Below are 15,289 nucleotides of genomic sequence, written 5' to 3' on the forward strand. Positions count from 1 at the left end.
CTTACAGCCACCTGCCGTGAGACTGCCGCAGCACAGCCCGCCCACCGTGGATTCAACTCTGAATCTGGAGAGTAGGCGCCCCATAGTCTTGGGGGTCCTCCTGTGGATGGAGTGGTGGCAGTGCCACAGGAGGACCGCCAAAGTCATAATAAGGCCCTGAATCTGGTGGGTGGGCAGGTGCACCACTGCCTTGGTGGTTCTCCTGCAGATGGAGTGGTGGGCGTGCCGCAGGATGACCGGCAAAGTCGTAATAAGGCCCTGATTTGTTTTTAAGAACCGTGCACACACAGACCGTGCTTTTATTTGGCACTCAGAAACTGAACTATAAGTTAGAATGCAGTATACGAAACATGCAGTGACAGAGTAAAAACCTACATAAAACTATGACACCTGTTAAACCGTTCCTGCATCCACTCTGTATGCAAACACTTCAGATGAAATATCAGCAGCTCTTTTGTGCTCACCAGTGCATGTAGCATTCCCATTCGTCTCTGATGTTGTTGGTGTCGATTTATTTATTGATGGGTTGAGAGATGAAGAAATGTGGCCTTGGTTTTCTTGATAGAAGGTATCCAGTAAAACATCAATATCACCCTCTGCCAAGACAAAAAGCAAACATCCATGATACTTATAATCATTGAGTAGTTCCAGTGAAGCACACAATTTGGGTGAAACGATACAAAGAACAATGTCTTGAAAGAGCAAGTGAAAATAACAGACAGAAACAGGAAATGTAAACAATACACTCAGGGGTATATTTATGAAGGGAGTTGCATTGCGTTTGCACCACCCAGCGTGGTACATGCAAGATGCAAACCCAAAACGCGATTTATCAAGCCATGCAAGGTAATTTTGCGTGGCCCTGAGTGGTTTGATAAATAGTAACACAATGCAGTGCAAATCGCTGTGTTGCATTACTCTGCCCTGGGAAGGCATTCCATGGGCATTGCATGGGTGTTCCCATGCGACTCCCATGGATTTGAATGTATTCCTAGAAATGCCGTTACTAGTAGACCTGGGAATGCAAAACAATGATATGCCTTCCCACGATAGGTGTAACGAGGAGAAATATTTTTATTTCTCCTCGTTACTTCCTCTTTCTATGTTTGCTGCATTCTGCAGCACACATAGATAGATGAGTATGCCTCAAGGGATTGTTTTTGTGAAGGACGGTGCCCCTTCCTGCACAAAAACAACTCTGCGTGAAATGGAGACACGCTTGCACCATGGTCCAAGGGTGCGTGCATTGGCGCTAGGCAGCCCATTGTGTGCCAGTGCTGGGGAAAGGACTGGAATGCGCTGTATTGGGATAAATACGGCACATTCCTGCCTTTTCCCTGCACAGAGCAAGGTTCCTTGGTACGCTGTGCTGTTTTTCATAAATATGCCCCTCAGTGTCTACAGAACTAAATATACTATCAGAGCGCAAGCGAATCTTGGTTGGTCATAATTCCTATTAAATTCTTTGTCACCTAGCAACATACAGTGGGCAACCAAGGAGACAGATGGACCCTGAATCAGAATTAGTCAGTAGCAGTCACTCACAATGAAAGGTGAATGACCTCTTAAAGATGCAATGTCAATAGCATGACAACCGAATGGACACAACACAACACTTCTCTGCAGAAGGGATGTAGGTGCCAGTGAGACGGCAAGCAACAAAAGTTGGGGATTAAAACCATTAATATCTCAATTTAAAAGGCACGCAAAATATCATTGAGCAGTAATAGTCTCACCACCAAAATACGTTGTGGTATAGCGGGATGATTTCCACTTGAACACCAGTGTGGCACTAAAAACGGTGGCTAAGCTGATACATCGATATATACATTATGTGTATGCACCATGTAGGGTACTGCAAGCACTGTTGTTAGGACTATGGTTTGGGCAACCTGTGTCTCCCCGCCATTGCACATTTCTGGCCAGCCTGTGTGTTTTTTCCAGGGAGCGTGTCAATCATGCAAACTCACTGTAGGGCTTTTTTGTTTATTGTTACTGTCGACATCACAGCTCACATGGCTTGGGGACAAACAGAGCATACTTGGCCGTATTACTCAGTAGCCTTTTTAAAAGGAACCTTGTGCAAATTAATACAGCATCTAAAATTTTACTATTCCGAAAATGTATCTTTCTATAACCTTGCCTAGCCTCAAATCTGCATTACCGTTTAATGTATTTAACCCCACATTGAAGTCCCAATTGCAGCAGCGTAAACACGATAGCTGAAATATATAATTTATTGAACTTGTGTCCTAATACACCAGCTGTAATAGTGAGTGATTTTAGGACTTGTGTTACACATCACCTTCAGCTGAATCAGATGAGATCTGAGGTGTGGTTGACTTGTCATTGCTATATAATACTAACTCAAACACAAAAATATTGTCACACAAAAATATTGCGAGAAATATCATTAGCAAAAAGATTGTCTTCCTATACTAACAATAGGAATGACAAAAATAATGTGGAAGGAAATATCCTCAAAAACAAGGTAAGAAGATCAATGTTTTAGGAAATTAACATTGTATGGAATATTTTAAAATATATTTATAGATAAACATAATACAAAAGGGAACTTCCTACTTTTATTCCGGCGGTCTCCAGTAGGTAGGTATAGTTAGGACCTAGTTTCCATAGTAAAGCCTTTTTTGACTAGCCTATAACTGTGGTGTCATTTGACCAATCTTCGTGAAATTTTCCTAAAGAAGTGTCAAAGTAGGTTCTGTATGTCAAAGAAAGTGTGGGGGTGGTACATGCAGTGAGAAATAGGGGCACAAAATAATGGTGTGTTTGTAGTGTTAATTCCGATAAGAACATGCTGTCGAACCTACAGCCCGAACCGCTGGATGGAATTACATAAAATTTGACAGAAGGGTCGGTGTTGTTACGCAGATTGTGCTTTTTGTTATTTGGTGCAAACCCGTTCAGTAGTTGTTGTGAAAATAAATCCGAACAATATAGTGATATCTGTCGCTGCAGATATTTCACTATGGTTTCACAGTGATCGAGGTGAAATCACGAAATGTTTAAGGTAAATTGCAAAAGCGTGCGCCAGCAGGAATGCTACGATTGGCTGGACGCAACCTAAATAGAAAGTTGCGATGGTTTCACGGTGATCGCGATTAAATAGCGACATGTTCGAGGTAAATCGCAAAAGCGCACCAACGAGAAAGCTGTGATTGGCTGGACGCAACCTAAACAGAAAGTTGCAGCTGCCATTTTTTCGATCTGGAACGGTTCCCAGGGCTGAGAATTTGTGGCAAAGCTAAGATAAGGGGTCAGGGGGTAGATACTATGACCCTATATTTGAGAAATGGGGATTTTAGTGACACAAATTATGTGTCCAAAATTGATTTTTTAATCAATCGATTTTTTAAAATCACGTGCAATATTCGTAACCGCCAGCATGGCCCCCTGTGTACCGTCACAGGGACATCACAAATATTCCAGAGACACCGCAAATTTTGGAGAAAATATAAAAAATATATATTTGTATGCACTCGCCGTCACTGTCACAGACTCATGTACGCACTCACAAACTCACTCAGACACTTATACACCCATTCACATACCCACTCACACACTTATACTTTCAGTCACATACCCACTCAGATACTCATGCAACCACGCACACACTCATTCAGGTACTCATGCACCCATCTACAGAACCACTCAGAGATTCACGCACCTACTTAGAGACCCACTCATAGACTTATGCGCACAGTATTATGAGTATCGTGTCATTTTGAGCATCTCAGGCTGAAGGCACCGATGGGGTACTGATAACTATCTATCGAGCTTTGCCTGTAGAGTAGGCAAAAATCCCTTTCCTCTACTACAACACCGCATTCAAACTTGCAGCATCCCCATCATGGAAGGGATCATTAATGCTACCTATTTACAAGGGCAGCAGAGACCTATTGCAAAACTATCGACCCATATTTCTTAAAGATGCATCTGGAAAATTATTTGCAAAGACTCTACTGGTGGTCCTCAATAACTCTGTAGAGGAGGAAAGGGTCATTCTTTATGAACAATCATTGTTCATATCGGGAAGATACAATACTGATAGCACCCTGGCCCTAAGTATGATAAAAGAAAATGGTGCTATTCAGAAGAAAATTTATTTCTAGGTTGCCTTTATAGATTTATCCTCCCCATTCAATAGTGTTAACACCACTAAACTATGGATAAAACTGAGATAATGGGGTATTTCCTTGGCACTCTTAAGGGCACTGGAGGAATTACACACTGATACATGGATTTGGGTCTGCAAAATTAAAACCAGAAGACTCATTGTAGAAAACCAATTATAGCAGGCGTGTTTTAGCATCAATACTCTTTCACTCTAACTGGCAAATTTATCAGAACTTTTAGGTAAATCAGATTGCTCTGTTCCACAGCTGCGAGATACAAGGATTAATTTCTGTGAGGTGTGGTATGCAGGATGGTAAAGAGAAATCTCAGTGGACAGGTTCTAAGGTGCAAGATTAATAATGCATTTACTTTCCAGCAACCCAGTTTCATGCGAATTCTATCAATGACCAGAAGCCAGTGTATTGATGGTGTTTCCTACACTGCATTTTTGCTATCTACGAACAGTTGATCTTGGCTTCTGAAAGCCCAGGTCATGTACAAAGGATGACTGTGATCCATGTGAATTTGTCTGCGTTAAGGAACTGGTGAGTCCTTGGGTTCACTAAACCTCATGTGCATGTGGTCTCATTTGAACTGAGCTGATGATGTTCATCCCAAACTGTATGTACACTTTCTTCTTCATTCAACCCCATGAAACTAGTTTTACCGGTAGATAGGGGAGGTAGTCAGACAATCACTTTGCTTTAAAGCACTTTTTACTTGCCTCAGTGAAACCCACCCCTCACACGGGGGCAGTGGGTAGGAAGCAAATTAGGGCAGCAACAGCAGAAAAAAGATCCCTCGAGATTGGAGGAAGCATGCTACTTTTCAAAATTGCAGACATTCTTAGTAACTCTGTCAGTCCTCTCCTTGGCTATCAGAGGAGGATACATCCCTCTCAGCCAGTACTTGTTTCGTCTCTAATACCCAGACACTAATGGACTTACACTCCTTTGCCAGTAAGGAAGACTTGTGGACCACAACAGGAACCGCTGCATGGCTGCTGTTCTTCATCCCGGCTTAGCCTACACTCTCGGAAGCCTGCGGATTGTCTTGCTGCCTGATGTGGAAGAGAAGTAAGACCTCAATCTTGCACAGGGTGCTGGACCGCGTCTGCCAAGAGTGACCCGATTCTAACTAATATAAAGCACAATTCAAGAAGGACACTATGAGGAACCATTAGGATGGCGGCCTGCCACCCTAGCGGTGCTGGGACCGGCCACCAGTGGTGCGGCGGTCCCGCACCGGCGATTAGGATGCCACCGCCACCGTGGTGGTGGCATCCTCCATTCCCAGCACTGTGGCGGGCGGTGCTCACAGCACCGCCCGCCACAATGCTGGGAATGCACTGTGCACTGCGGCAATTGTCATGCACAAGGTGACAGGCACCGCAAGGTGCCTGCCACCATGTCCATGACCATAGGTACCCCCACCCCCCAATATCCTGGGGGCCCGCAACGGGCCCCCGGAAAAGAATTCCGCATGCCTTTCTGCTGCCACGGAAAGGCATGTTTCCGCCCCCATGCTAATATGGATGGCGGTGTCTAGCAGACACCGCCGCCATATTAAACCCTTTTTCACCCGGTCGACTTGTCGACCAGGCGGAAAAGCGGCGGACGGTCTTCACCTCCGCTGCGGTACCCCCCGCCATACTAATATGGTGGGGGGTAAATGGCGGGCAGAGAAGGATGTAGGGCGGATCGCCTCCGCCATGTGGGCGGTGGCAATCTGCCCTACATCCTAATGGGCCCCTATGTCTCCCTATGACTGCAGCAAGAGGTTGAACTTGGGTTCCTCCACATAAACCTAACTTCTGTCGACATATGCAATGAAAATAATTTTATTGATTTAAAAAAAGTATTTACAATTGGAGTTTTGTACATCCACAATCATCCATAGACAATTCACACTGCCACAATGCATTTGGGGGAGAACCTGTGCAGAGGCTTTTCAATTTAAGCATGCAAGGTACATGCCTGAGATCAAAGAGCAGAAACTATCCACTTAGGTAAGTGCAATAACACCAATAATGAATAATAAATTACATAATTATTTAAAAAAAGCAAAATGTATTACCATTAATATAAAAATATTAGTCATTCAAAAAAAATTCCGATCCTGTTACCCAACAAAAACCAACAACCTGCCACTACATATAAATAAAAAAATAAGCTTAAAATGTAAATATACATTACAAATAAATTAAACTTTAATCCATACATACAAATTAAACTCATTAAATAATCATAAATCAATGTAATATTTAATTTACAATACACTAAATAATTGACAATAACATTAATTAGAATTGAAATACCTTCCCACCCTATTCCCCTACAAACCCAATAACATGCTATTATATTATAAATTACTAACTCAATTAAAAAACTAATTAAACATTTTAAGTTACAAACTATATTACAGAAAATAACACTTATACTAACAATACTATCACCTAAAATAATATTATAACTACTATATTTGTTAAATTACACAAAAACGATATTTTTTACAACTATGTTTAAGTACACAATATAATATATAAACAATATTATTAAAAACAGTATTATATCAGAAAAACAAAATTTGTGACAACGGTATTCTGTGACACTAAATTTCTGCACTAACAATATTTTTAATATATTTTTGTCTCACAATATTAAACACTTAATCAGTAAAATCTATTAAATTCAGCACTATTATTTTAAGTCTGAAATAACACAACATCCAATTATGCATGTCTTTTTGAATGGGTGTTGGCATGATTGTATATAGAGCTCAGGGTCACCTTTTTGGAGATTAATTATTGGCCAGCATACTTGTGTATGAAGAAGCACAAAAGTAGTTGAACTGCACTTGGTTGAAGAAAGTATTTATACATACAGGGGTAACTTTAAAAACAGTCTTGGGATAGATAGTGTGGCTCTGAGTGGTGAGGTGAGTAAGTATATATGATTGACTGTTTAAAAGGTATAATAAAAGCTCATTGTGCTATGATGGGAACATGCTGCAGTTTGTAAATTGTACAAATTTGAACATTGGCAAGAACTGATCACTGTATTGTGTAAAACGGTATGTGTTGACTGATAAAAATAAAAAGCAAATAAAGATTTAAATTAACAATTCATTTTTTTTTTTAAACAGTCTAAGGAATACAGTAACATCTAATTGAGTGCTGAGAAAACAGGTACATACATGCACAGACTGTGTTATGGTAGAAATGTCTGTGTGTTTAAGGATTATGTAAACAAGAAAAACATCTAACATTAACATCTGAAGAGGTTTTGATCCAGATGAGCCTTGGTTTACCTTGGTATCTCCACATACATATAGACTGCACAGACTACAGCATCACCCTTTCATGGGTGATATATTGAGGCCTTCTTGAGTTGAAGAGGATTGAGCAGAGCATCGTAAATGTCACCTTGTTCATAGACGAGATTTGAAGGCTATTTTGAGAGAGTGAATTACAGGAAAATTTCTGCATGTGCACCGCACTTTAAAATTCTTGTTTATTTGATATACAAACTGATATACAATGACTTATGTAACAAGTATTGCTAAAGCTAGCAGGTGTCACCTGTGTGTCTGAGAAGCAATCCTACTGGCTTTGCAAATGCTTGCTTTTTTAGCTCTCGCCTGAGCCAGGGCATGCGCTGCTCTGCGAGACATTTAGTATTGGGGTTTTCAAAGTGCTGCTAGACCTCGCTGGCCTAAAGCTTGCGATCACGCGAGCGTGCACGCGAGCGTGCACGCGTGCAGCCGCCATCTGCCTCCCTTCCAGTGCGATCACTGCTGCATTCGCACCACTCGCGTGCTTCCCACAGAGCACCTCCTCGTGATCGTGATCACTTTCGCTTTCACCGCGATCGCGATCACATTCGCTTTCACGGCCGCGCGGGCGTTACGGCCAATGCTTGTTTGACACGCCTTGACCCCTAATTTACTGTTTCCCAGAGTTTGGTTTAACAATTCCATCACTTCATACGTGACATCTCAGCCAGACCTGCTACTTTCATCACAAACTTCACTCTGATGCTCAGTGTTCAGAATAGAGGATCAAAATACAAGAATGGAATGTGATATGCCCAAATGCCATAACTGACAGGGTCACACGACATGGACAAATTTGTCAGTGCTCACATTAATGGCTCTGTACCTACACTCCTCTCTTTGCAGGGACCACCCCCCCCCGCTCTGCACACATGCAAACATTTAGGAAACTTTAGACTTTTCGACAGGAGGGATTTATCTAACGCCCGTTGCCTTGCATTATAACGGAGTTGAAAACTTTAAGAAAGAAAGAAAAGTTAACTATACTCCTCACCACTGACTTTCAGGTGCTGTCCCTGCCCCTCAATACAAAGGCCACCTCCCTTAACTGCCGACGTCCCCGTAGTTACTTTATCCTGCTCTCCTTTGGAAACCGACCATGCTTTTAACACCAAACAACTTTTCCACAAACTTACCTTCCTCAGCTCGCTGGTACGGCCCATCATGTTGCAGCTACCCCAGGTCAGGCGGATCCGTAGCAAAGAGTGCCAGGCCTGCCCATGGGAAGTAAATCCGCCTGAGTGAAACACGCATGCGCATCGAAGGCAATGACTGCTTTTTTCATGGCATCCATCTTCAAACTGTATTATTTCGAGTGCAGCTAACATTTTCGTCACTACAAAAGCCCAACTGACCGACATAAAAAAGAGACAAGCAAGTCTACTCCCCGTCTGTTAGTGCCCATCCTCGCGTGTGCGCACGCGTGTCATCATAGGCATGCGTACTATGTAAATTGTCACAGAAAGGTATTTCTAAGCTCCCCGCTGTTCAGTCGTTTTAGTGGGTATAAGTAGTTTACAATTTGTTATCGAATATGTATTTTGAAGCTTGCTGTGGCAGCAGTTCCAGTCCCATTCTTCCCTGAATACTTACCTGAAATGATCCGCGTTGGTCTGGCGATGGAGCACTAAACAGACCCTCCAGGACTTCACGATTTGCAAAACAAGCATTGGCATAGCCAATAGGTCTCGCTTTTGGGACCTTATAAGTGTTTAGCCATGCAACAGTTGATGTTGTTGCACCAAGGATATTGTGCTGTATAACTAAATACTTATAAGGTCCCAAAAGCGAGACCTATTAGCTATGCCAATGCTTGTTAACAGATGACAGCTGTGCCTGCACACATATACGCGGCGACTATCTTGGACTGCGTTTTTTCAAAGCAAAAGAAATATTATTATAAGATGGCCACAACACATGTGCATCTTGGAGTGATTCAAAAACAGTTTTAAGATGAAGAACCAAAACTGCCAAGGGATATGTCACACCAGCCAAGCTGCCCAAGGAGAGTAAGAGAGACATCCAGTTAAAGGACGATCTACATCACCTTCAAGAAGGGTGAGCTCGCTCTGCCCCGAACTTCCCTCTTTTCGTAGGGTGCCATTTCCACCTTCTTTGAAGCTCCAGAGGAACCAGCTGGAGTCTAGAACACTCAATCCCCTCTTATATTCAAAAATGACATATAAAGGACTCAATAGTCTAGCCAGGCTTTCTAAGGTAATGAGGACACATGCTTGACTGTACCCGACACTATTATTCTTTCATTCACAGCTCTGACATATGACTGAATCTTAATCAGCCATCCTAGATTTCAAGGCAGAGTTTTCATGTGACCGACTTTTTCCCAGCCCATCTGGCCTTTGAATAGTGAGCCTAGATCCGCAAGGGACTATTCCTCAGTTCTGCCAGCCTTTCGGTGAGAATTTGAAAGATTGACTTTAGTCTAAGTCTGCCCATTTCTCAAAGAGGGCTATGACATGTGACTGTATTGCTACTAAAGTGCCCCATATAACATGCGTGAAGGTTTCCGTCATCCAGTATACACTTTTTAATCAGCAGCACTGTCAGAGACTTGTCCTTGTGTATTTTTTCATTAGGGCATTTTTTAAGTGTGAGCTACAGAGTCTCAGCATGTGAAGTACTGTTGGTGAAAAAAGGCACTGTGGACATGCACCATTTGGCAGATATGTGTCTGACTGTCCCCCAGTCCTACCAACCTTCTGAGGCACGTTAAGGAAGACAGTCAAACATACTAATTATGTTATGAGCCAGACAAGTATTGCTTAAGAAAATTCACATTTTACTGAACATATATGTGAGAAAGTGCCATCTTTCTTGCACGGTATGCCCCCACTTTTTGCTGAATTGCTGATGTACTTTGACTGAGTTGCCCTGGGCTCCTGCCAATCAGGTACCCAGGGCCTGTGTTCCTTCCCTAAAACTGCATGACAGCCTAAACCCAATTGGCATCTCTGGCCACATGTCAGCCCCTGGTAAATGGTACCCTAGGTACCCAGGGCCTTGTGACCAGAGAAGGCCCTTAAGGGCTGCAGCACTTATTGTGCCACCCTTAGAGGCCCTGTACCCTGACACACACACATTGCCTTTGCAGGCTGAGTGTCTTGGTGCAGAACTAAACAGAGAGTCGACATGGCACACATCTCTGTGTGCCATGCCCGCAACACACACTGCCCTGGCATACCTCAGTCACCCCTCTAGCTGGGTGCCCTATGCCAGTGGTGTGGGCACAGGTGCATGAGCCCTGTGCCCCTACAGTACCCATGTCCATTCCTGGGCACTGTAAGTGCAGTGCTGCCATTTAAGAGTACATGGTGCTGAGGGCTCATCAACACGAACTCCACAACACCATGATGGCTACACTGAAGACTGAAAAGTTTGGTATCAAACTTCTCAGCACAGTAAACCCACACTGATGCCAGCGTGGGATTTACTGTAAGATGCACGACAGAGGGCAACCTAAAGTTGCCCCCTGAACCTAACCTACAATCCATGTCTCGTCTGAGGGGCTGCCTAGGCTGCCACACAGTAGACATGTTGCTGGGCCCCTGGGTAGAGAGCCATCCGCTCTCCTGGGCCTGCAACAATGCACATCCTGGGCGAGGTGCTAGGTCTCCTCACCCAGGATGGGCAGGGGAAGCTCAAATGCGGGAACACCCGAGGAAGGAAAGGGGGTGTGCCAGCCTCTGCCAACCCCACCCCTCAGGTGGGGGAGGCGAGGTGAAGCACATCTCTGGGCTCTCACCATCTTGAAGATGGGGAGCCCTGCCCAATCAGGACTAGGCTACTGCACCCCTACCACAGGAGAGTGGCAGGCTAGGGGGTGTACCCATCCCAGGGAATGGACCCATTGGTCCCTGCCCTTTACCTACCTGTAACGCCCCTAAATTTAGTATTTAGAGGCACCCTGAACCTTCCTTCCACAGATCCAGATTCCAAAACAAGAAAGAAGATCAAGTAACAAGAAGACCTGCCATGCAGCTGCTAACAAGAGGAAGATACAAACTGATTTGGCCCCAGCCCTACCGGCCTGTCGACCCTCGAACCTGCTCCTGCTAAACCCCGGCGTCTCCAGTTGTCAGCAACCTCAAAAACCCCGGAAGACCTGACTGCCTTGTGACTCTAACTAACTGTGACTCCCACAAGCAGTGGCACTGCTCAAAGCAAGCAACTGAGCCCTGGCATCAGCCAGGAACCGCGAACCCTGCACACTCTGCACCCGCCAAGCCTGGCCTGTGCATGAGTGGACAAACACCAAGAGGACGTCCCCCCGGCGACTGTGACCAAGAATCCGGCACCCAAGGACCCACCTCGACGCTCCTGATGACGCCTGCAGCCTCAGAACCCCTCCAACTGCGACCAGCAGAGGGTAAGATATCCCGACACCAAAATGCACCCCTGCACCCGGCGCCCTGCGGCCCCCTGTGCCCAACTTCTGGGTGCCTACCTATCCGCCAACTACCCAACTTACCTCTCGAAGTGGTAGTCGCACCTGAAGAATCTTCGGCCCCAAGCTTGCAGCCTTTGTTCGTCCGTGAGCTTCTCCATTGAAATCCATTGAGCGCCCGACGGCTCAAAAGCACACTGCACCCAGCCGCCCGAGTGCCCCTGGCAGTGCAACGTCTACTCTAATCTACTTCCCCACTTGCCCTGAGTAAGTGACCAGGAGCCCAGTTCCCACAGCCGCGTGGCCTGCTAGCCAGCAGCCACCAACCAAGGGCCCCCTGCCTCCCATAGGATAACATTGGGCCTAACTCTCTCTGCACCCGGCAGCCCCTGTGCCGCTGAGGGTGTAACAACTATACCTACCTGACCCTGGGAGACCCCTGAGTCTATGCCCAGAACCTTAACTCTGCCAGTTGAGTACTTACCCAAAAGCAGATAACTCACTTTTCTTCCATAGGGTAACATTGACTGGTTTAACATGGAAATTCTTCTAAGTGTCAAGTTTTGAAAATTAAAAATTTTCTTCTAAAATCAGCCGAATTTACTCATCTGTTATCAGGAGAGATCCCAGTGCTGGATCTTGGTGCCCAGCACTGACCCTGCAAATTAATTACAACCGTACTTACCGCTAACTTGATTTTCCTCCATAGGATAACATTGCCTGGTTTTTGCCAGAAATTCTTCTAAGTGTAGATTTAGCAAACCTACAAATATTCGTTAAAAATCGCGTGTATAACAAAAACGCATTCTTTCAACTGTTTACAGGAGATGCACCAGTGCTGGATCCAGGATCCAACACTGAGTAAGAAAAAGTAACGATAATCCTACTTACTTGCTAAGTGAATTTTCTCCTATAGGATAACATTGGTGATTCTATGTGAAAAAGTTTCTTTCAACTTTTAAAATACAATAATACTCCTTAAAAATCACAACTGTAACCAAAAAGTTTTCACTCAACTGTTTACAGGAGATATCCCAGGACTGAATCTAGGATCCAGTCCTGTGGTAAGAAAAGTAATCCAAAAAGTAATCTATTGCATTTAACTAGAAATTCCAATTGAGCTCAATGTATAATTGTGTTTGAAATTGTGTTGCCTATTGAAAGTATTTATCTAAAGCATCTCATTCTGAGAAAGTATATTTTGATACCTATTGTTGGTTCTAAAATAAAACAAGCATATATTTTTATATACAAACCGTTGGCCTAGAGTTCAGTTCTTGAGTGTGTGAGACCATTTGCTGACTGAATGTGTACAACAAATGCTTTACACTGTCCTCTGATACTGCCTTACTGCTCGACCAAGCTACCACTTTAGAGAGTAAGGTTATATCTAACTTTAGCCTCTGCCAAACCTCTGGGGGCTGTGGACTCTGTGCATGCTGAACCTATTTGGGAACAGTATATACAGAGCCCCTTTCTTACAATATACACAAATGGAAAGTATGAGCATGCATGGATCGATTAGATTCCTTATCAGCAGTTAAACACAAACACATACAAGATCACAATCAGGTGACTGACAGCTAGCTCTAAAAGGCCTCAGTCCTGCAGAATTTATTGAAAATACAAAGGGACACAGTCAGTTGCAAAGTAATTTATTCAGCACTTCTGGAGTTTAGAGGCAAAACAAGTCAACCTGCAATTAATTATCCTGGAGAACAGGTTTCATAGACTTTAGTTGGTCTTAACCCTCCCAACACGGGGGCCCAGTTCAATTATAGGAAACGGGATCCTTTTGAACCGTTGTTCTAGACTTTACAGTTCCCAAGATAACACTGATTCAATTTGCTGCTCACTTTTCCTTTCCCTATACCAAAGGGTCATGCGCCACTGGGAAATCTACACAGAATGGAAGTTATAAATATACAGGCACCTTAAATAGTGGAGTGGCACACTATTTTGATGTCTTCATCAATCAATCAAAAACTTTATTTCGATCACAAAGATGTTAAAAGTACATGGACAAAAGAAAAGGCAAGTTAAGATGGATAAAAGGATAAAAGCCATAAAACAGATACAAATATTACAGATATACAGATAAAAATACAATAAAAAGATTTCACATAATACATTTTGAGCGTTTGATCGATAAATCATGCCAATATTTGGCCAAACCGAAAACTATTACTCTGCGAGTATCTGAGGATAAGATTCTCAATACATCGAGGTAGTGGCCAGGGCCAATAAGCCCTGGAGGGCTCGGAGATGTAGGTGCACCTCGGGTTCTCATCTCCAGGGCGCAGGGCGGCTGGATGCAGGAGTATCTTTTGAGGTCGGATTTCACCTTACCGGGCCACTTGTGGTTGTGGGGGTTGTAATAAAGTAAATCCACACCAGATGAAGATATGTGGTAAGAGGTATTTATTACAGCCTCAACCAACAGCCAGCATATCAACTGTCATCATAGAACCCTCACATGACAGAACCTCAGAACAAGCTGGTTCCATGCCTAGTGTTCTGGCATGGAGCCATGTTACATCATTACACTTCTTCCTCTTTACATTAGAACAAAAGTAACATGAGAACAATAAACACATTTGAACAACAAGAAAAAGAAGGTAGAAAGAACTACACAAAATCACGTGAATGCAAAGGAAACCTGCGTGTTCTGACACCCCTACAAGTACTATCAGACCTTACATCAATGTCTGAGGGAAAACGATAAGAAGTATCATCCCTCCTGTCGGCCACACCACACCCCCGAAAATGTGCTACACGACTATGATTCCAGATGCGACCATCATCCGTCTTGACAGCATTTTTAAACAGCTTAATGATAGTTTTTGGAGAGGTATATTTTGACCAATTTTGACACCCAACAGGAGCTCTGACCTTTACTTTATCTCCAACCTCAAAATTTGTAACTTTCGCATTATTCCTTCTATCAACATAAATCTTCCTTTTGTTTTGCAGAGACACTTCTTTGTCTCTCCATTCCCCAATACCATTGTTTTTCAAACCCTTCCCAGCAACCATCCAGCCAGGACACAAACAAGTATTTGGAGACCTTCCCCTGAGCAGTTCAAAAGGAGTCTTCCCCGTTGATGCATGAGGAGTGTACCTGTAGGCTGTTATACGACACTGCAGTTCTTTTCTCCAATCTAAACAGTTTACCTTTGCTAATTGTATACTCTCCTTTAAAGTCCTGTTAAATCTCTCCAAAGCACCATTTGCCTCTGGATGATATAATGCAATTTTTTTATGTTCAATTCCACATTTTACAAAATACTCCTCCATCTGAGCAGAACAGAAATGCGGACCATTGTCAGAAAGAATAGAGTTAGGAAAACTCTCTCGTTTGAACACAGATTCTAAAAAACTGATCACAGAAAGAGAAGTGATCTCTCTCACCAA

General features: G+C 43.5%; 1 protein-coding gene across 3 annotated transcripts in view; it reads right to left on the minus strand.

Moving 5' to 3' along the window:
- Positions 1 to 15,289, minus strand: part of GREB1 (growth regulating estrogen receptor binding 1) — a 637,715-nt gene that overhangs the window by 213,555 nt on the left and 408,871 nt on the right. For all 3 annotated transcript variants that reach the window (XM_085610685.1, XM_085610682.1, XM_085610683.1), the window contains one exon: positions 465 to 596. In XM_085610685.1, coding sequence (XP_085466811.1) covers positions 465 to 596 — 132 coding nt within the window. The remainder of the gene's footprint in view (positions 1 to 464; positions 597 to 15,289) is intronic.

This window comes from Triturus cristatus, chromosome 6 (genome assembly GCF_964204655.1).
Source record: "Triturus cristatus chromosome 6, aTriCri1.1, whole genome shotgun sequence".
Classification (NCBI taxonomy): domain Eukaryota; kingdom Metazoa; phylum Chordata; class Amphibia; order Caudata; family Salamandridae; genus Triturus; species Triturus cristatus.